This window comes from Pleurodeles waltl, chromosome 7, assembly GCF_031143425.1.
Source record: "Pleurodeles waltl isolate 20211129_DDA chromosome 7, aPleWal1.hap1.20221129, whole genome shotgun sequence".
Classification (NCBI taxonomy): domain Eukaryota; kingdom Metazoa; phylum Chordata; class Amphibia; order Caudata; family Salamandridae; genus Pleurodeles; species Pleurodeles waltl.
This window is the reverse complement of record NC_090446.1, coordinates 1,196,685,893-1,196,702,133: the sequence shown is the minus strand read 5'-3', so window position 1 is coordinate 1,196,702,133 and position 16,241 is coordinate 1,196,685,893. Positions and strand designations below refer to the sequence as shown.

At 42.4% G+C, this 16,241-nt stretch overlaps 1 protein-coding gene across 1 annotated transcript in view; it reads right to left on the bottom strand.

The window, feature by feature from the left end:
- Window positions 1-16,241, bottom strand: part of USP43 (ubiquitin specific peptidase 43) — a 750,310-nt gene that overhangs the window by 166,810 nt on the left and 567,259 nt on the right. Inside the window, exon 8 of the mRNA XM_069200325.1 lies at window positions 7,720-7,831. Within this exon, the coding sequence (XP_069056426.1) occupies window positions 7,720-7,831 (112 nt within the window). The remainder of the gene's footprint in view (window positions 1-7,719; window positions 7,832-16,241) is intronic.

The following is a 16,241-nucleotide window of genomic DNA, read 5'->3' as shown; positions in this document are numbered from 1 at the left end:
TTTGGGTACCTGATTTCTCCATAGTTTGAGAAGGTCTGGGTTGGGGGGGAGCTTCTCGTGAAGAACTACTGATAGATCTAGTAGCTCTGGGAGCACTGTAAGCCCATGTGGGAGCCACTGGTATTAGTGTAAGGGATGTTTGCCTGAGCTTTCGAACTAGAAATGGAAGAAGATGGAGAGGCGGAAAAGCGTAGACAAATATATCTGACCAGTTCATCCATAGAGCATTGCCCTTGGTTAGGGGGCGTGGGAACCTGGAGATGAAGACTGGGCATTTTGCATTGTCTGCAATTATGAAAAGATCTATTTTTGGAAACCCCCACTTCTGAAAATAAAGGAGTAGGACTTGTGGGTGGAGTTCCCACTCATGGACTTGTTGGCGCATCCTGCTATGGAGGTTGGCAAAATTGTTGTGTGTTCCCAGAAGGTGTTGCACTAACAGATGGCTATTGTGATGGAGAGCCTAACGCCAAATTGACTGAGGTAGGAGTGATAACTGTAGCCAATGTGCCCCCCGTTTCTGTAAATAGTACATGGTTGTCATATTGTCTGCCTGGACTAAGACAACTTTGCCAATCAGGTGAGATGTGAATGCTTTCAATGGTGGGTGACCAGCTTGAAGTTCCAGGTAGTTGATGTGGAGACCCTGTTGTTTAGTATCCCAGAGACCTTGGACTCTGAGGTTCTGTAAGGGAGCACCCCATCATGTCTGTGATGCATCCGTTGACAGTATGATATGGGGAACCGTGTGAAGGAAAGGCTGCCCTTTTAACAGGTTGTTTGTGTTCCACTGACTGGGAAAAGGTCTGAATAGGAGCAGCAGCACAGAGGACCTTTTGGTGACTGTGTGACTTCAAATGACACTGTCACCTTCCCAGACCATGAGCGAACGACCCCTAAACGTAGAGTCATTACTACTGCACCATCACTCAAGTAGGAGTTATGAATAGATCTACTTCCCGGCTAGGAAAAAGTCTGAATAGGAGCAGCGACAAGGTGGACCTTTTGGTGACTGTGTGACTTCAAATGATGCCGTCACCTTCCCAGACCATGAGCGAGCGACCCTTAGAGTCATTACTACTGCACCATAACTGAGGTAGAACTTAAATGCTTTTACACGTTAATTAGTTGTCTTTCAGCTGTAGGACGCCGCTGTGATAGGAATCCTTAGCCCGGAGGCATGCCCCCGACTTGGTTAGGCTCTTCATGAGAAGAGAAACAAGTTGGCTATCTGAGACAGGTTGAGTCATTCTCAAAATCTAACATCAACTCTTTTTCTAATCATACCCGTTGGACATCACGAATAAAGGTAAAAAAAAAAAATACCGGTAGTCCTGAAGGTATTTTTAAGTAATCTGGATCAATCATTTTGGCCAGTAGATTTCATCTAAGAACTTCCTCTTTCTAGATCAAACAGGAGGTTGAGTCTGCCCTGGTGGCACTGTCCTACCAGGGTGGGGAGAGGACGCCGATGATGAAATATGACAACCATATGTGTGTGAAGCCTCCTCTTCCATAAGGAGAACCCTTCCCCATATCTCTGGAGAACAGCAATTGCGTCATTCTCTAAGATGGACTTTTATTATGCAGACCTAGTACGGGCTCCATGTTGTAAAGTTTTGCCACCATACTTGTTGTGTTAAGGCTAGCAGGATATAGGTCAGGATCGATGTCAAAGTTGTATGCCATCCAAGGATCAGGAGGTGGAGCTTTGGTATTTTGTGTCATCCCCTGTGATATGCCCACCAATAAATGAGTGTAGCGACCCTTCAGGTGTGATGTCTAGAGGATCACCCTGAGAGTGAGGTGGAGAGTGTAAAAGTGGTGAAGATGGTGGAGGGTGGGATGGAAGTGGTAGCGGTGGAGGAGAGGAAGGTGGAAGTGGTGGTAAAGGACTTGTGTGTTTATCCGACTTTCTCTTTTCCAGTGGTGCCAGCAGATCAATGGCTTCCCCAAAGGAAAGCTGCAGTTTGGATGATGGTGTTTTAGGTACAAAAGGTTTAGTGAGTGTCACGACTCAATCTTGTGTCCTATGTGCAGTGGGTTTTACTCGACAGGCTCATGTCAAACCTTTGGTAATGGCAACTCCATAATCAGAATAATCCCTTTCATGCTTGCTTTCCTAGTGGCACCTCTCAGGCCTGTGCTCTCTCTATGGTTTCCTCCCTCCGAGAAGTCTGAACCCTTGACCTTCCTGTTGTGTTGCTATGCAAGTTTCATCCAGTTTGCACCTGCAGATATCATGTATTTAGTTAGAAGAGTCATGTTTCCTCCGTGGAACACTGGGTTGTACCATTAGGCACTTGGCTTCCATTGTAATAGTTATATGCCAATTACTGTTTGCACCTGCTACCTGTTAGATCCATTTCTCTTGTTATGTAACAATTGAATTTCCCCCAAAGGTTCATTGGAATATGTGACGTCTTCTCGTGGGTCACGTGCCTTTCTGGGACACCATTGGCTTCTTGTATAAATATCCCAGTGGAATTTACATCAGGGTTTGGCTATGAACCTCTTTCCAACATGCAAAAGCACTCTTCCTGTGTTCCAGTCCTGAGCATATTTCTTCTCTGTGATTGTCTCCTGATTCACCCAGAGGTTCCAGGACTCTAGTCTTCCAGGCCCTCCTGATGACTGTGATTCTGGTATCTGCAATGCTTCCAGTGTCTTACTTCTTGAGTTACAATTTTGACTCTTCTTCAGCTTTTTGTACAGAGTTTTCTGTCACCTTGGATCCCAGTTTCAGTATTGTTAAGTCTAAGTAATTAACTCGCACGTTAGTGTGCACTGAACTATAGACTTGCAATATTTCAAGTCTTAAATACCTGAAGGCATGAGCCCGTTTTGGATTTTGAACTTTGTTGGAGTATTGAACCCTCCCCCTTGGGCTCAGCGCTCTGAAATCTTTTATTGTAGCTCTCTGAACTCTTCATACATGAACTGAAAGTTTGTCATTGTGTTCTTGGAGAGTTATACCAGAAATACTCATATAGGGTGACTGGAAAAGTTATGACCCTCTATGTGTCTGGCCTGACGATCTCGGACCTCCTCCTCAATTATCCAAGGAAGTTAAAAACCTTGGAATCACCATGGATTCCAAGTTAACTATGAATGCCCAAGTGGACAAATTAGCACAAACAAGCTTCATCACCTTGAAGCCTCTTCGACGCATCTTCCCCCACCTCGAATTTCCACACAAGGTGCAAGCTACTATCTCGCTTGTACGATCCACACTGGATTATGCCAATGGCCTGTACCATGGATCATCTCTATCTAATATGAAAAAACAACAACGTATCCAGAACTCCGCAGCCAGGCTAATATTACATGTAAAGCAGCAAGCCCACATCTCCCCTGCCTTGAGAGCACTACACTGGTAACCCATTACCAGAAGATGCACTTTCAAGCTGCTTTGTATCACCCACAAAGCTATACATGGAACAGGACCGCTTTTTATCAGAAACAAAATAACCAAATACATCCAACAAAGAAACCTCCGCTCAAGATTGGCACCCCGCCTTCGAACACAACCATACAAGAAAAAGACTATAGGTAGTACATACTTCTCAGTTCAAACAGCCAAACTATGGAATTCATTACCCCCAACTATAAGAGCCACAGATAACTTTCTTGTCTTCAGAAAACTACTCAAGAGTTAGCTCGTTCCTTCATAACCACCATATTCAAACAACTATGGACTGCATATGCCTATGTTGATAAATATTTTTTTCTGATTATGTGTATATTTCTAGTTATGTATAGTTCTTTAGAAAATATGTATCACTACACACACACTCTTTAAACCTGTTTGACTAAGTATATTTACCCATGGTTCTAATTACGTATTGTATGTACATATATGTGTGCATATGTGTGTGTATTCGTGTGTGTGTGTGTGTGTGTGTGTGTGTATATATATACATATGTATGCTATTTCTGTGCTTGGCATGTTCGTGGGTCATTGCATGGCTCCTGGGTGGGTTGATATACTAGATATCTATGAATCCCTGCTCTCATCTTATCACACTTATCTACCCACCATCATATGTCATGTCTCAATCAATCTATCCTCCATCCCCACTCTGACTCATCCCAAATCCATTCTACTACTTTCGTCTCCTAAATAAATCTGCCTAAGCTCTTCCCTCCGCTTCCACATCTAACTCACAAAACCTCACTCTACTACCATGACCTCCCAAACAACCCTACTAAATTCGCCCTCATTTATCTCACCCTGCTACTATGATCCCTCTAACCCTTCCATAGAACCTTCCCTCCTCCATCCCCCTTTACTCATCCCAAGCCCCTGGGATGAGTAAATGAGGCATATACTCCCAATTAACACTTCTGGATTTCTTTCCTCCTCCACCCCTCCATTACTCCTGTCAATCTAACTAAAAAACTCTCATATCCACGGATCAAATTAACTCTTAATAATACTAAATTTGTTCTCATATTTCCCGATACTAATCCATCACTAATTCTTGTTTGGGTTCCGGAGTAGCGTGCTACTCGCCGAAAAGCGCTTCTACGCCTCGTCAGGGGTAGTAAGCGCTATATAAATACTATTACAATACAATACAATATCAAGTACCTTGGAATACGTTTCTAGAGACTTAAGTTTTATTTGCACAGTACTGGAAATCCAATATGTTTCAGGGTTCTGGAAGTTCATCATTCTTGAATTGATTTCTGCTCTCTCTTTCATGCAATGTTTATGATGATGCCTGTAACTGTACCAGAAGCACAAACTATTGTTTTAGATTCTAAGTAACAAATCTGTTGGTAACATTTTATTTTGTCGTTTTGTAGTGTATCACATCTGCATAGAGGATATCAAGGTATAGAGAGTCCCATTCTTCTAGGCATTGTACGAGGCAGTCGTGCAGTTCCCGCAGTGATGTGGGTTCATCTTTTCTTATTTCATCCCATCTCCCTAGCCCCACTGGGGGCTGTCTGTGGAACTAGACAGTTGTTACTTGTTACTCTGTGCAGCCCCATCTGGGATTGGAGGTCCAGCATGGTCCCGAGGTTGGAATCAGGTGAGTGTGTGACAGTGAGGATGCCTTCTATCTAAGGCTGTATGTGAATTTGCCTCTGGCCGGCATCAAGTTTTTCTTGCAGCCTATGAAAGATCAGTTCGACTGGAATGCCAGGGTCAGATCTTGGAGCCAGTTTGGAAGGCTTCGGAGCTGAGATGGATTTTTATTTCGATGCTGAAGTGGTCGGTACTGAAGATGGTGCCGGTGGGCTTGACATGGAAGGGCGTGTCAGCATCAAAGGAGTCTGCTTTGATAGTTTCATATAAAGTTTTGGCGCTGAGCCCAAAGGCAGGGCGTCCAAATCAATTTTTCAGTGCCTACCTTGGCATTGGTGGCCCAGCAGCCTTTTGTTCAGTCAAAGCCGAATGTTTTTGGGTTGAGCAACAGGGGCTTCTGTACTCACAGTACATTGGCCAGGCAAAACATCTTGCATCTTGAGGTCGATTTTGAGCTCAGAGTCAGAGCCCTGAATGGAGAATGCCTTTTCCTCTGCTGCAGAGGCCTCCGGGAGTTCTCTTCCTTGATACTGTGTTGTCCAAAGATGTCAGGAGCTTCTTCAACCTTTCACCACTGCATTTCCTTTTGACTGGCCCAGCGATTTCAGAGAGAATTCTTAGACTGAAATGATAGTCAGACCTAACAATCCTCCTCCATGTGTTCCAGGGAACAAACAGGTTGCAGACCTGATGGAGATTGGTCCGGGATATTTTGCATTGCAGTTCGGGCAGAACTGAAAAGACGTCCGTTCCATCAGCAAGGCATTCTCTGATGAAGTCGGAGGTGATGGAAATGTAGGCCCGAAGGGTGAGATCCAAAGGCTGCTGCAAACAGCATGTTGATTAGATGAGGAATAGTTTCTTGAGAGTTCCACATGCAAGATGGGATAAGCGTTTGAAAACAATACGGGCAAGGGTAAGGGTGAAGCGAGAACCGAAAGGAGCCCAAGAAACAGTCTCAACCCAGACCACAGACAGACACGACCGAACCAGACAGCAGAAAGAAAACAATCTAACAAAAGAGTAGATGCCCATGCACATTATCACCAGGAAGGAGAGTCACTCTATCTCGTGAGTCAAAAGACTTCTTTGAAGAAAAACAACTTGTACACTTCCGGACCCAATACTAGATGGCAAGAGTATGCAAAGCAAGTTTATCTACAGCCACCCATGTCATCAAACATAATATTTTACAACTATATGATTATTTATCATGCTTTTGTATATCAATCGTGTGTATCAGAATCATCGTAATTATTATAAATAACTCAGCAGATAATATGAAATTCGGGGTGAATGTTAGGTAAACCTCAATATATTTCATCATACATTCCTATTTCACTAATCTAGTCACTACATTTTTAGTTTCCCTGCATACCTTATGTTGTCATGAGGTTAATAATCATGAATGAACTCTTCAGCATATACTCTTAGCAACACATCCACATTTCTAACCCCACCCTTGCACAAGTATCATATCTACCTTTATCACTAAAGGTGTCTTAGGGAGTGAGGATGGACCTCTTGTGGTCAGTTCCGGGTTTGCTGTATGAATGTGCAATGTTCCTTTACAAAAGCATACACAAGCTAGGGAAACTAGTGCCACTACTCTCTTCTTCCTCTCAAGATGGAGCTCTACAAGGTACACTTCCCTTGCAGCCACAGTCAAACATGTGCACCAGAGAGGCAGAAAGTTCCTATGCTGTCCTGTTAGTGTGAACTGTGTCAAAAACACACGGCGTTTCTAAATAAAAGTATGGCTATCAAGCAAACATTGTTAGCGTTACCATTCAAATGATTAGTCCACTTCTCTAGGCTCCATGCCTGTTACAGTAATTCCTTAGTATTATGTGCAATCAGGTTAACATGCAGTCAGGACCGTTGTGCATCTAACATGCATTATCATCATACAAAGGCCTGCCACACATTAAAGAAGGTAGTCACATTAAATGAAAGGCAGTCAAACCATAGGAACAGAAACAACTTTCAATAGAAGGCAGTCACTTTCTACTGAAGGAAGTCATCAAGAGAGAAGAAAGTCTCACTCACTGGATTGCAGGATCACTCAATGAAAGGCGGTTGTACTCCATTTTAGACTGTCCACTTGGTGGAAATCTATCCTTTCTTATGAGGGATAGTCCCACTCGCATTCAGTTGCCCTGATAGGCACTACTTTGGAAATAGTGTCACACAATGAAATTTAGTTCAGCTTGAAGAAAGGATTCTCTTTGCAGAATTGAAAGGTAATCTAAGAAAAAACAATGCCTGACACTCTGAAAGGTGCTTTTGGCCGCCACTCCCTATGGCCATATTTTAAGCACACACTGACGCCTTGCGTCTGTGTAAGAAATCTGGCATTTTCTGAATTGGAATGACATACAGCAGACTGCCCACTATCACTACCAAAATGTCATATCACCACCAGTTTTTGGACATATTCTTATTGCCTTACAATCATCCGTTTTCCCGTCCACAGAGAATCCAAATCCACTTGTTAAGGATCACTAAGCGGAACAACTAGTCTCCTTTGTTTGGGATTGTGACTCCAGCTCTTCTTGCCTCATAAACGACCAATCAACAATGCTGATGTTTCTAACGGGGGCACAGTGAAGTGCAAAATAGTGCGGCGCAAACCTCTGACCGATGGTCAACCCTTTTCACCTACAGCCACACTAACCTACCTGCACTTGAGCCTCACTCCTCATCAGGTACCGCATTTTGTTCAGGACGCACTGCTGCAGCTGATCCCAGGACATTGCCCTGTCTTCTCTTGTCAGCAAAGGTGGCCCAAACCTGCAAAACCCAAATGTTGACTGAATAAAAAAAATATAATTTGCATACCCCTGTACAATACTATCAGAGGTAAAAATAACATTATTATACAGCACAAATGCATAAACACGTTTATTAAGAGCCAACGTTTCTACTTGGAAATAACAATTGATAAAACACTCAACCGAAGGTCAGAACCATTAAAAATAGGTCTTAAACCCTTCCTAAATCGTAATAAGGGTGTAGGTTTTTTTTTTTTAATGAAAGAGAATGGCATACTGTGCGTTGTGGAAAAGAATATTGAGGCCCGAGATCTACGGCGGTAGCTTATGATGTGGTGTGTCACCCACGGTCATGCCAATACAAGGTGTCAAACCTGGCACTGACTCAGGCGTTCATAATTTCAAGAGCGCTGAATTAAGTACCTTTAATTTTGGTAATAACATCTAGTATGAAGGCTCTAGAGACGATCACCTTGGGTACAGTCTTTATAAATACGTATCATATTTGAAATTATAGGTCATCTAATTGTTATTTTTTATTGTTTGATAACATAAAACTGTGAATGGAGAGCAAGATGACATTCTATTTTTTCCAGTAAATGCAGCCAGAAATAGGCCATAAAATAAGTTGGCCTAGCTTTATTAATAGCCCTATAAAGTTTCTAAGAGCACAAAAAGTAGCTCATAGAAGCAGCCAATGCCATTTTTCTAGCAATAGGTGGTACCATAATACGTTCTCTCTCCTGACATCAATCTTGTCAATGTATTTTTAATGACTGTAGCGGTAGAGTGGAGCACTTGGGAAGCCCCGGCAAGATCAAATTTCCATAAACGTAGCATGACATGGTCACAAGCATGAGATATTCAGAGATGAAAAGTGAGAAAATGACTGACCAGCAGATATCCGAGGGACACAATACGTGAATGGAAGATGGTGGCATATTGTAAGGCTCCCTCCTGATTAAAGTATTTGGCAACAAAATGGGTGAATTTTATATTTCCGGTTAGAAAGAGCTCAAATCACAAGACAGCACCCAAGAATCTGATCTGCTGGAGTGGGCTTCTAATAAAAGTTTCACAGTGCACCTGTCTAAACGGGGCCATGGAGCTTCGATCACTAGTAGTGAGTCAATGGTCGGAGATCTAAATGACAGTCTCAATGTTATACTCATGTCTAAACCCTGGCTCCAACCAACTAGGAACTCCTGCTCAATGAAATATGTTTCTGCATATAAGGCATAAAATCCTACAAATAATTTCTCCAAAAAGGGAAGAATCGATGATGGGGATTTTGTTTTGTTAGGACAGAGCCACACTACCTAAATATGTGGTGCACTAAGATAATCTAATATTTATCAGCCCTAGACAGGCCACTGTTACCTTCAGACTGAGGACAGTTCCAAGAACTCACCTAAGTCTGCCTGATCTCAGAAGAAGACATTCCTTAGGTGCCTCACATCAGTGCATTGCTGGTGCAACGCTACCTAGTGGCAACAGTGCCGCCATGCTCATGATGACCCAAAGTGGTTTCTCATAGGCTGTGGGTAGCGCAGACCACGAATGGCAGCAGTGAGGCTCCAGAACGCTGCATGATGTCCTGGATGTCAACCTTCGACTTCTTCGAGGTATCATGAACACCATAAATTCTCAAATACGGGTGGAACTCATCCTTTTAAACTGTTGTGTTTAAGAAAATGATCAGGCCTGTGTAAGTTTATCACAGTGTCCCAAATCAAGATGTTGCAATGCTGCTTCCTGTGATGTCAGTGACAGTTTCAAGCAATTATAAGGCAGCACTTGAAATTGCAAGACGTCTCAACTCATTTGCTCCATTATTTTTTGACACACTTATCACACACTGCTATTGTTTGTTGTCCTGAGATTTTCCTTCATACAGTTTAAATCTTTCTTTCTGCATTTTCAGCTTTGGGTCTGCTTTTCTCTCTTCTGTTTCCTGATGACAGGAGGAATTTGGTGCCTTGTCAATTTTATCAACATTATTTGTATATTCAATCAAGATTCCCAAATTGCCAAATGAAGTTGCCTACCTTTTGTGAGTTTTCCCCCTCCCTAAAGGAGGCACCTGTCGCCTTACATATAATATGCTGTGTAGGACGTTACCACTGCTTAATTTGACCCACTGGTTTCCGGTGATTGGCACAGCTCTTATTTATCAACACAGGCACTTGTTATAGTCTGCCACAAGGTGGAGCTGTCTGTCTAACTTATTGATGATAACAACAGTTAATTATTAATTAAATATACATTAAAAATTGCAATTACCTGCTGCTAAAGCCATTCTTACAGTTATTGGGGGCCTGGAATAGTTTGCTATAAGTTATATTGTTACAGTCACTGGCAGGAGAGAGCCCTGGCACTTTTTTTTTTTCTTTTCAAATTAAGCACTGGGTGTCACCATTGCTACGTGTAGGACTACGCTTTTCCTTGGGGAACCTTGAAGGGCCATCAGCAAACCTTCTCAATCTCCAGTTGTTGACATAAGGTAGAAGGGAACAGAGTTTTCAGCTAAGACTGCTCTTCAGAAGAAGCCAGGACATGAATAAAATGCAATCTAATATTCAGACTCCTCCTTCTGCAGTCATGTAGAATGCTTAAATGTCTGTCTACTTAAAGAAACTGTCACCAAGGTGACAGATGTAGCAGTTGGATGAAGTGCAGTGCATCCTCTTGGAGGGATGGAGAAGCTGCTGTGGGATACAATTCTGATTACATTCTTGTTTCCCTTTTTATGTACACCCCACAACAAATGTGAATGCAGTTTATTGTCCCGAGAGCTTTCTATTTTTCCAGATACCCTAACGTTTTACTTCAAGTTAAGTACTTTTTGTGGAACAAGATCGAATTGTTTTGATTAATATTATTCCTAATTAAAGATGAATAGCACATTCAAACTTATAATTATACTATCCACCAAAGATGAGAAGGAAAGTAAATTTCGCTGATCTCAGATATGTGCGTTAGCTTCAGCAAGTGCAGTCATCACATCAGCATAATACGAAAGAAAATTGGTCAGAAGCGCCGCTCACATTTCCAGTTGCCTCCTCAAGATAAGCACGTTGCAAGCAAATTAAAATTTAAATACACATTTTCACATCACACCACACCACCCTGATAGGACTGTGCCTGTCTATGAAATTCTTGGAAGTGAAAAGTACAGTAGGTAATCAGTATAATTACAGTATGAGTGAGGTACCATAGGTTAAACCCACGAAGGTTTAAAAGAGGAGCGATATAAAGAATCTTGGGCTTAATGGCCAATATTAAATTCCTGCCCTCCCCCTCAAAATCCATGCTGAAGAGGCGTTTATGAACTGCAACCGTTCCTGCAGGAAGATGGAATTATGTCCCGGAGGCCCGGGGATAACACGGGAGTGAACGGTTTGCTGCTCAGAAAGTGTTCGCCAGCCCGACGGCACTGCGGAAGAGGAGGAAGGCAAGGATACCTTGAAGCTAATGAGAAGAGCCCACCACGGGGAAAAGAGCGCAGGCGAGACCAATCATGTGTCCTTGAGGGCGACGTGTCCATCAACACCTCTCGTGAGAGCTGCCAGTGACGAGCACGGCTCTCCCAGACAACTCTGTGCTCGGTGCTTGGGCTGCATGCGTACCTCCAGGGTCGCCGCTCCAGTGGGCCGTTAACTACGTTAAGTAATGTCAGGCCGGCTGTCTTGTGTGAAGAGAAGCCGAGGACGCAGTTGTGAGTGCCAGCAGGTCCTAGAAGCACGAGTACACTTTCCTCTCTCTCACACGCCACATCTTCATTTCAAAAGATGAAATGACACCCACCAAGTATCAGAGATGTTTTTAAACAGACTTGTTAATTTTAAGTTTTATCAAACTACCTTACCAATGCTTTTAGGCAATTTAGTAACAATAACTTTAGTAACATGCTGCTTATTGTCAGTGATGGCATGGTAGCAGCCATCTTGTTATACCCTGCCCATTAAGACCCTGACTATCAGTGGTTTCGAGTTTTCCTACCCTTCTCCGTTTGCGCAGGGATGGAAATCCCTATTTGTGTGGTGTTTACTGGGATTACTGGGTGCAAGCAAGAGTTCACCCTTCGTAAATTTTTGGCAGGGAAAGTGTACGGATTTACTTTACCATACAGGTTTTGGTGCAGACAGCACAACAATCGGTATGTTATTCCGCACAAACTCTTAGTATGCGATAATGGTTACATCTGATAAATTTTCAACACGTGCGAGATTTTTATTGAGTGAGACACTCGTAATCGGACCCTATGTGTTCAGAGGTTGCCGCATTTCCATTGGTGCGCTTATGCGGGGGGGGGGGGCGTTGGGCAGTTGTTGTGTTGGGATGTACTGTATCGTGGGTTGGAATGCACGAGAGGGTGGAATGTACGGGAGTCATGGGAACACCACGAGAGGGAGGTGGAACGCGGTGGTAACGGGAAGGGAGACGGTTGAGAAGGGCAGAGAAGGAATGACTTGTTCTTGCTTACGGCTTGCTAATAAAAGGAAAATACCACTTACGAAGTTGTTGTCTGTGTCCTGGATCGAAGGAGCACAACAAAGAAAGTGGCGACGAGAATGGGATCGAATTCCAGCGTAATCCAGCGTTTCCAATCTGCTGACGAACGCCGAGGATCTTCGTGGAAACGGGCTAATCATTGCAGTGAGTCGGGCTTGTGAGGGTGGAGTAGCAGTGCTACAGTACAAAGTTTGACATAATAAGCGGCACGCGCGACGTCCGTTGGGTGCTCGAGACAAGTTTCATATACGCACGCCCTTGCTGGCGCGTGCGTTGCTACGAGCTCAACGTTAATGTGGCATGACGCACTGTGTGTTGACGGACGTTGTCTAGGCAACTACATAAACTGTTCAGGACGTTGCCAAGCAATTTTTTATTTTTTTTTCTTCTCTTTACATGACATCGCAATGAATTGAGCTACTTTGTTTCCAAGAGGTTCCCTTACTAGTGTGCTGAGTCGAACAAGTTATTAAAGAACAGAACAGTAAAGAACAGGTCATTCCTAATGGCACAACAGAATTTTAGCATAAGCCCACCACATGCATTTTGGGTTTCAGGTACTGAACCCTCAATCAAATGGACAGAATGGAAGGATTACTTTACTAATTACATTGAGGCTATAGACGAAGAAAAAAAAAATGTCTCCAGAACAGAAAAAAAGAATCCTGTTACATTCGCTTGGTCCAGTAGGATTAAAAACATAGTAGAATGCAGAAAAATGTACCTATGGGAGATGGAAACATTTTTGATGCAGCATTAATGGATCTTGACAAGTATTTCGCACCAAAAGTATGCATTGGCATCACACGTTTCAAATTTTTTCAACGCAAACAGCATAAAGAAGAAGAGGTAGATGATTATGTAGCGGAATTAAAGAAGTTAGCCATTGATTGTAAATTTGGCATTTTACATGATGATCTCATTAGAGATCAATTAGTCATGCATGCTCGTAATCAGTCCATACAAGAACGCCTATGGATAAATGGCGATGCACCACTGGAAGATGTTCTAGCGATTATTCGTAAAGCTGAGATTTCAGGAAGGTGTGCGACAGAATTGAAATCTTCAGATAAAGAGGACTGTAGTGTTTTCAAAATAAATAATCGCAAATCAACATCTAACTACAAAGAGAGAGAATCAGAAAAAACTCCAACGTTCAACTACAAGGAGAAGGTAGAACACAGAGATAAAAGGTGTTATCGTTGTGGCAGTAAAGAACACATGGCATTTTCAAAATCGTGTCCTGCTGCGAAACAAAGGTGCAACAACTGTGGTGTAATTGGACATTTTGGAAAAGTATGTCAAAAGAAAAGAAATAGCGTCAAATGCGTGTATGAGAACAATGTCAACAGTGATACAGAAGATGAATGTGGAAGTATTAACATGATCAAGAATGTACAGAACAAATTCGTATTGAACATTAATGGAAGTTATTTGTCAAAAAAACCAATGTGCGAAATGAAGATTGGAGGGATAGATATCAATATTCATGCTGATTCGGGTTCGCCATTTACCATAATTAACGAGAACATGTGGGAAAATAAATTTTTACCAAAAGTAGGGAAACATTTATTCCCTCCTGACATTGAACCAGAGAGTTATACGGGCGAAAAAATCAATGTACTTGGGTACAGATGGTTAGTTTTTCAATTCAAAGGAACGAGTGCCAGAGGCAAATTATATGTAGCAAAAAAAGGACCTTCAGTCCTAGGTTGGCAAGACCAAGGTAGATTACATATGATTTTAGATCCCAACAGTGAGGATAAAGTACTTCTGGCAGATTTAGGAAATTCAATGGAAGAGGAACTGGAAAAGAAGTTTCCTAAAGTCTTTAACAAACAACTCGGGAAACTATGCGGGTTTGAGCATGAGATTGTGTTGAAACATGATGCACATCCTAAAGTACATAAACTACGACCTGTACCTATAATGGTAAGAGAAGAAGTGTCGAACGAATTGGAGAAATTGGTACAATTGAACGTAATTGAGCCCATCGAGAGCTCGGAATGGGTTTCACCGGTGGTCGTAGCACGGCGCAGTAATGGGAAGATCCGTCTTTGTGTGGATTTGCGTCACCTCAACAATAACATTGTCATAGACCAATTTCCGTTGCCAAAAATTACTGAAATGGTATCCAGTCTTAAAGGCGCTACTTGGTTTTCTAGTATTGACTTATCAGCGGCGTACCATCAGATTCCTCTGTCACTACAATCGAGGAAATTAACACCCTTTATCACTCATATAGGGTGTTTTCAATTTAAAAGAATGCCTTTCGGTTTGGCATCTGCCGCTGCTGTTTTCCAGCGTTTGATGCACAAACTATTTGGAAAGGAAAAAGGAGTAATGTTCTTTCAGGACGACATCCTTGTGTTTGGAAACAGAAGAGAATGTCACGATGATAGAGTGCAACGTGTGTTACGTATTTTGGAAAACAATGGATTGACTGTTGAAATGAGTAAGTGCAAGTTTGCAGAGAGAAGTGTGACATATTTGGGGCACGTTATTAGTGGCGAGGGAGTTAAACCTAAGCCATCTTTAGTAAGCACTATTAAGGAAATGTCACCGCCATCATGTAAGGATGACGTTAGGTCATTCTTGGGCATGGCAGAATTTTGTGCAAAGTTTATTCCAAATTTTGCAGAGAAAGTATTTAACATAAGACAACTGCTTAAAAAAAATGCAAGATTTGATTGGAACTCAGAGTGTGACGTGGAATTCAAAAACATCAAAGAATATTTGTGCGAGGTCCCTAATTTGAGTGGTTTTGATCCACTACTCCAGTGCTACTTGACCACAGATGCGAGCGATAAAGGTCTGGGTGCAGTGTTGTCACAAAAGGAAGATTGTGGTAAGGAGAACATTATCCTGTTTGCATCTAGATCTTTAACATCAGCTGAGGAAAAATATCCCATTATTGAAAGAGAGGCGCTTGCTTGTGCGTGGGGTTTGGAGCATTTTCGTTCATTTGTGTGGGGTAGGAGTGTCATCATCCAATGTGATCATAAACCACTAATGAAACTTTTGTCTTCAGAGGGTAGCGTTGTAGCATCGCCGAGAATTGCGAGGATTTCTATGAGAATGAGTGAGTACATTTACAAGATGGTGTACGTACCAGGGAAGAAGAATGTGTTGGCTGACTGTTTCTCTAGGATGCCATGTCCTTTAGAAGAATGTGTGGAGGACCCTTGGGATCAGTGTAAAATTGCATTTATTTTTGATTCCGGCTTACCTGCTTTAAGTAAGGACAGGTGGGAAGTGGAACAAAAAAAGGATGAGGAATTGCAAAGTGTGCTAACATTTTTGCGGGTAGGGTGGCCCAAAAAAGATTTATTGTCCGAAGGGAGTAAACATTTTTGGGAACTCAGAGCGGAAGTATCTATAGAGAATGATTTAATTTTGAGGGGCAATAGGTTTGTTCCTCCTAAGAACTTACGTGCAAGCATCATAGAATTATGCCATGAGGGTCATTTTGGGATAGTACGTACTAAAACAATTGTTAAAGAATATTTTTGGTGGCCAGGTATTGATACCGCAGTGGAGAGATTTGTGCGTAATTGCCATGTGTGTGCATCTGCTGACAAAACTTTACACTTTTTGAGACCACCTATGGATCAGAAATTAGTTCCAGTGGTACCTTGGGAATGTGTGGCCATAGACTTAATGGGGCCTATTGGAGAACAGCAGGAGTATTTGGTGGTCATCATGGACCTTTTTTCAAAATGGCCTGTGGTTAAAGTAGTTAAAAAGGCGGATACTGCATCTGTGTTGGAATGTTTGGACCAAACATTTTGTTCGGAAGGCATTCCGGCTTTACTCTTAAGTGACAATGGGGTACAATTTGTATCAAACATGGCTAAGGTTTATTTCGATAGAGTTGGAGTTTCACACAAAACCACTTCATTGTACAACCCTAG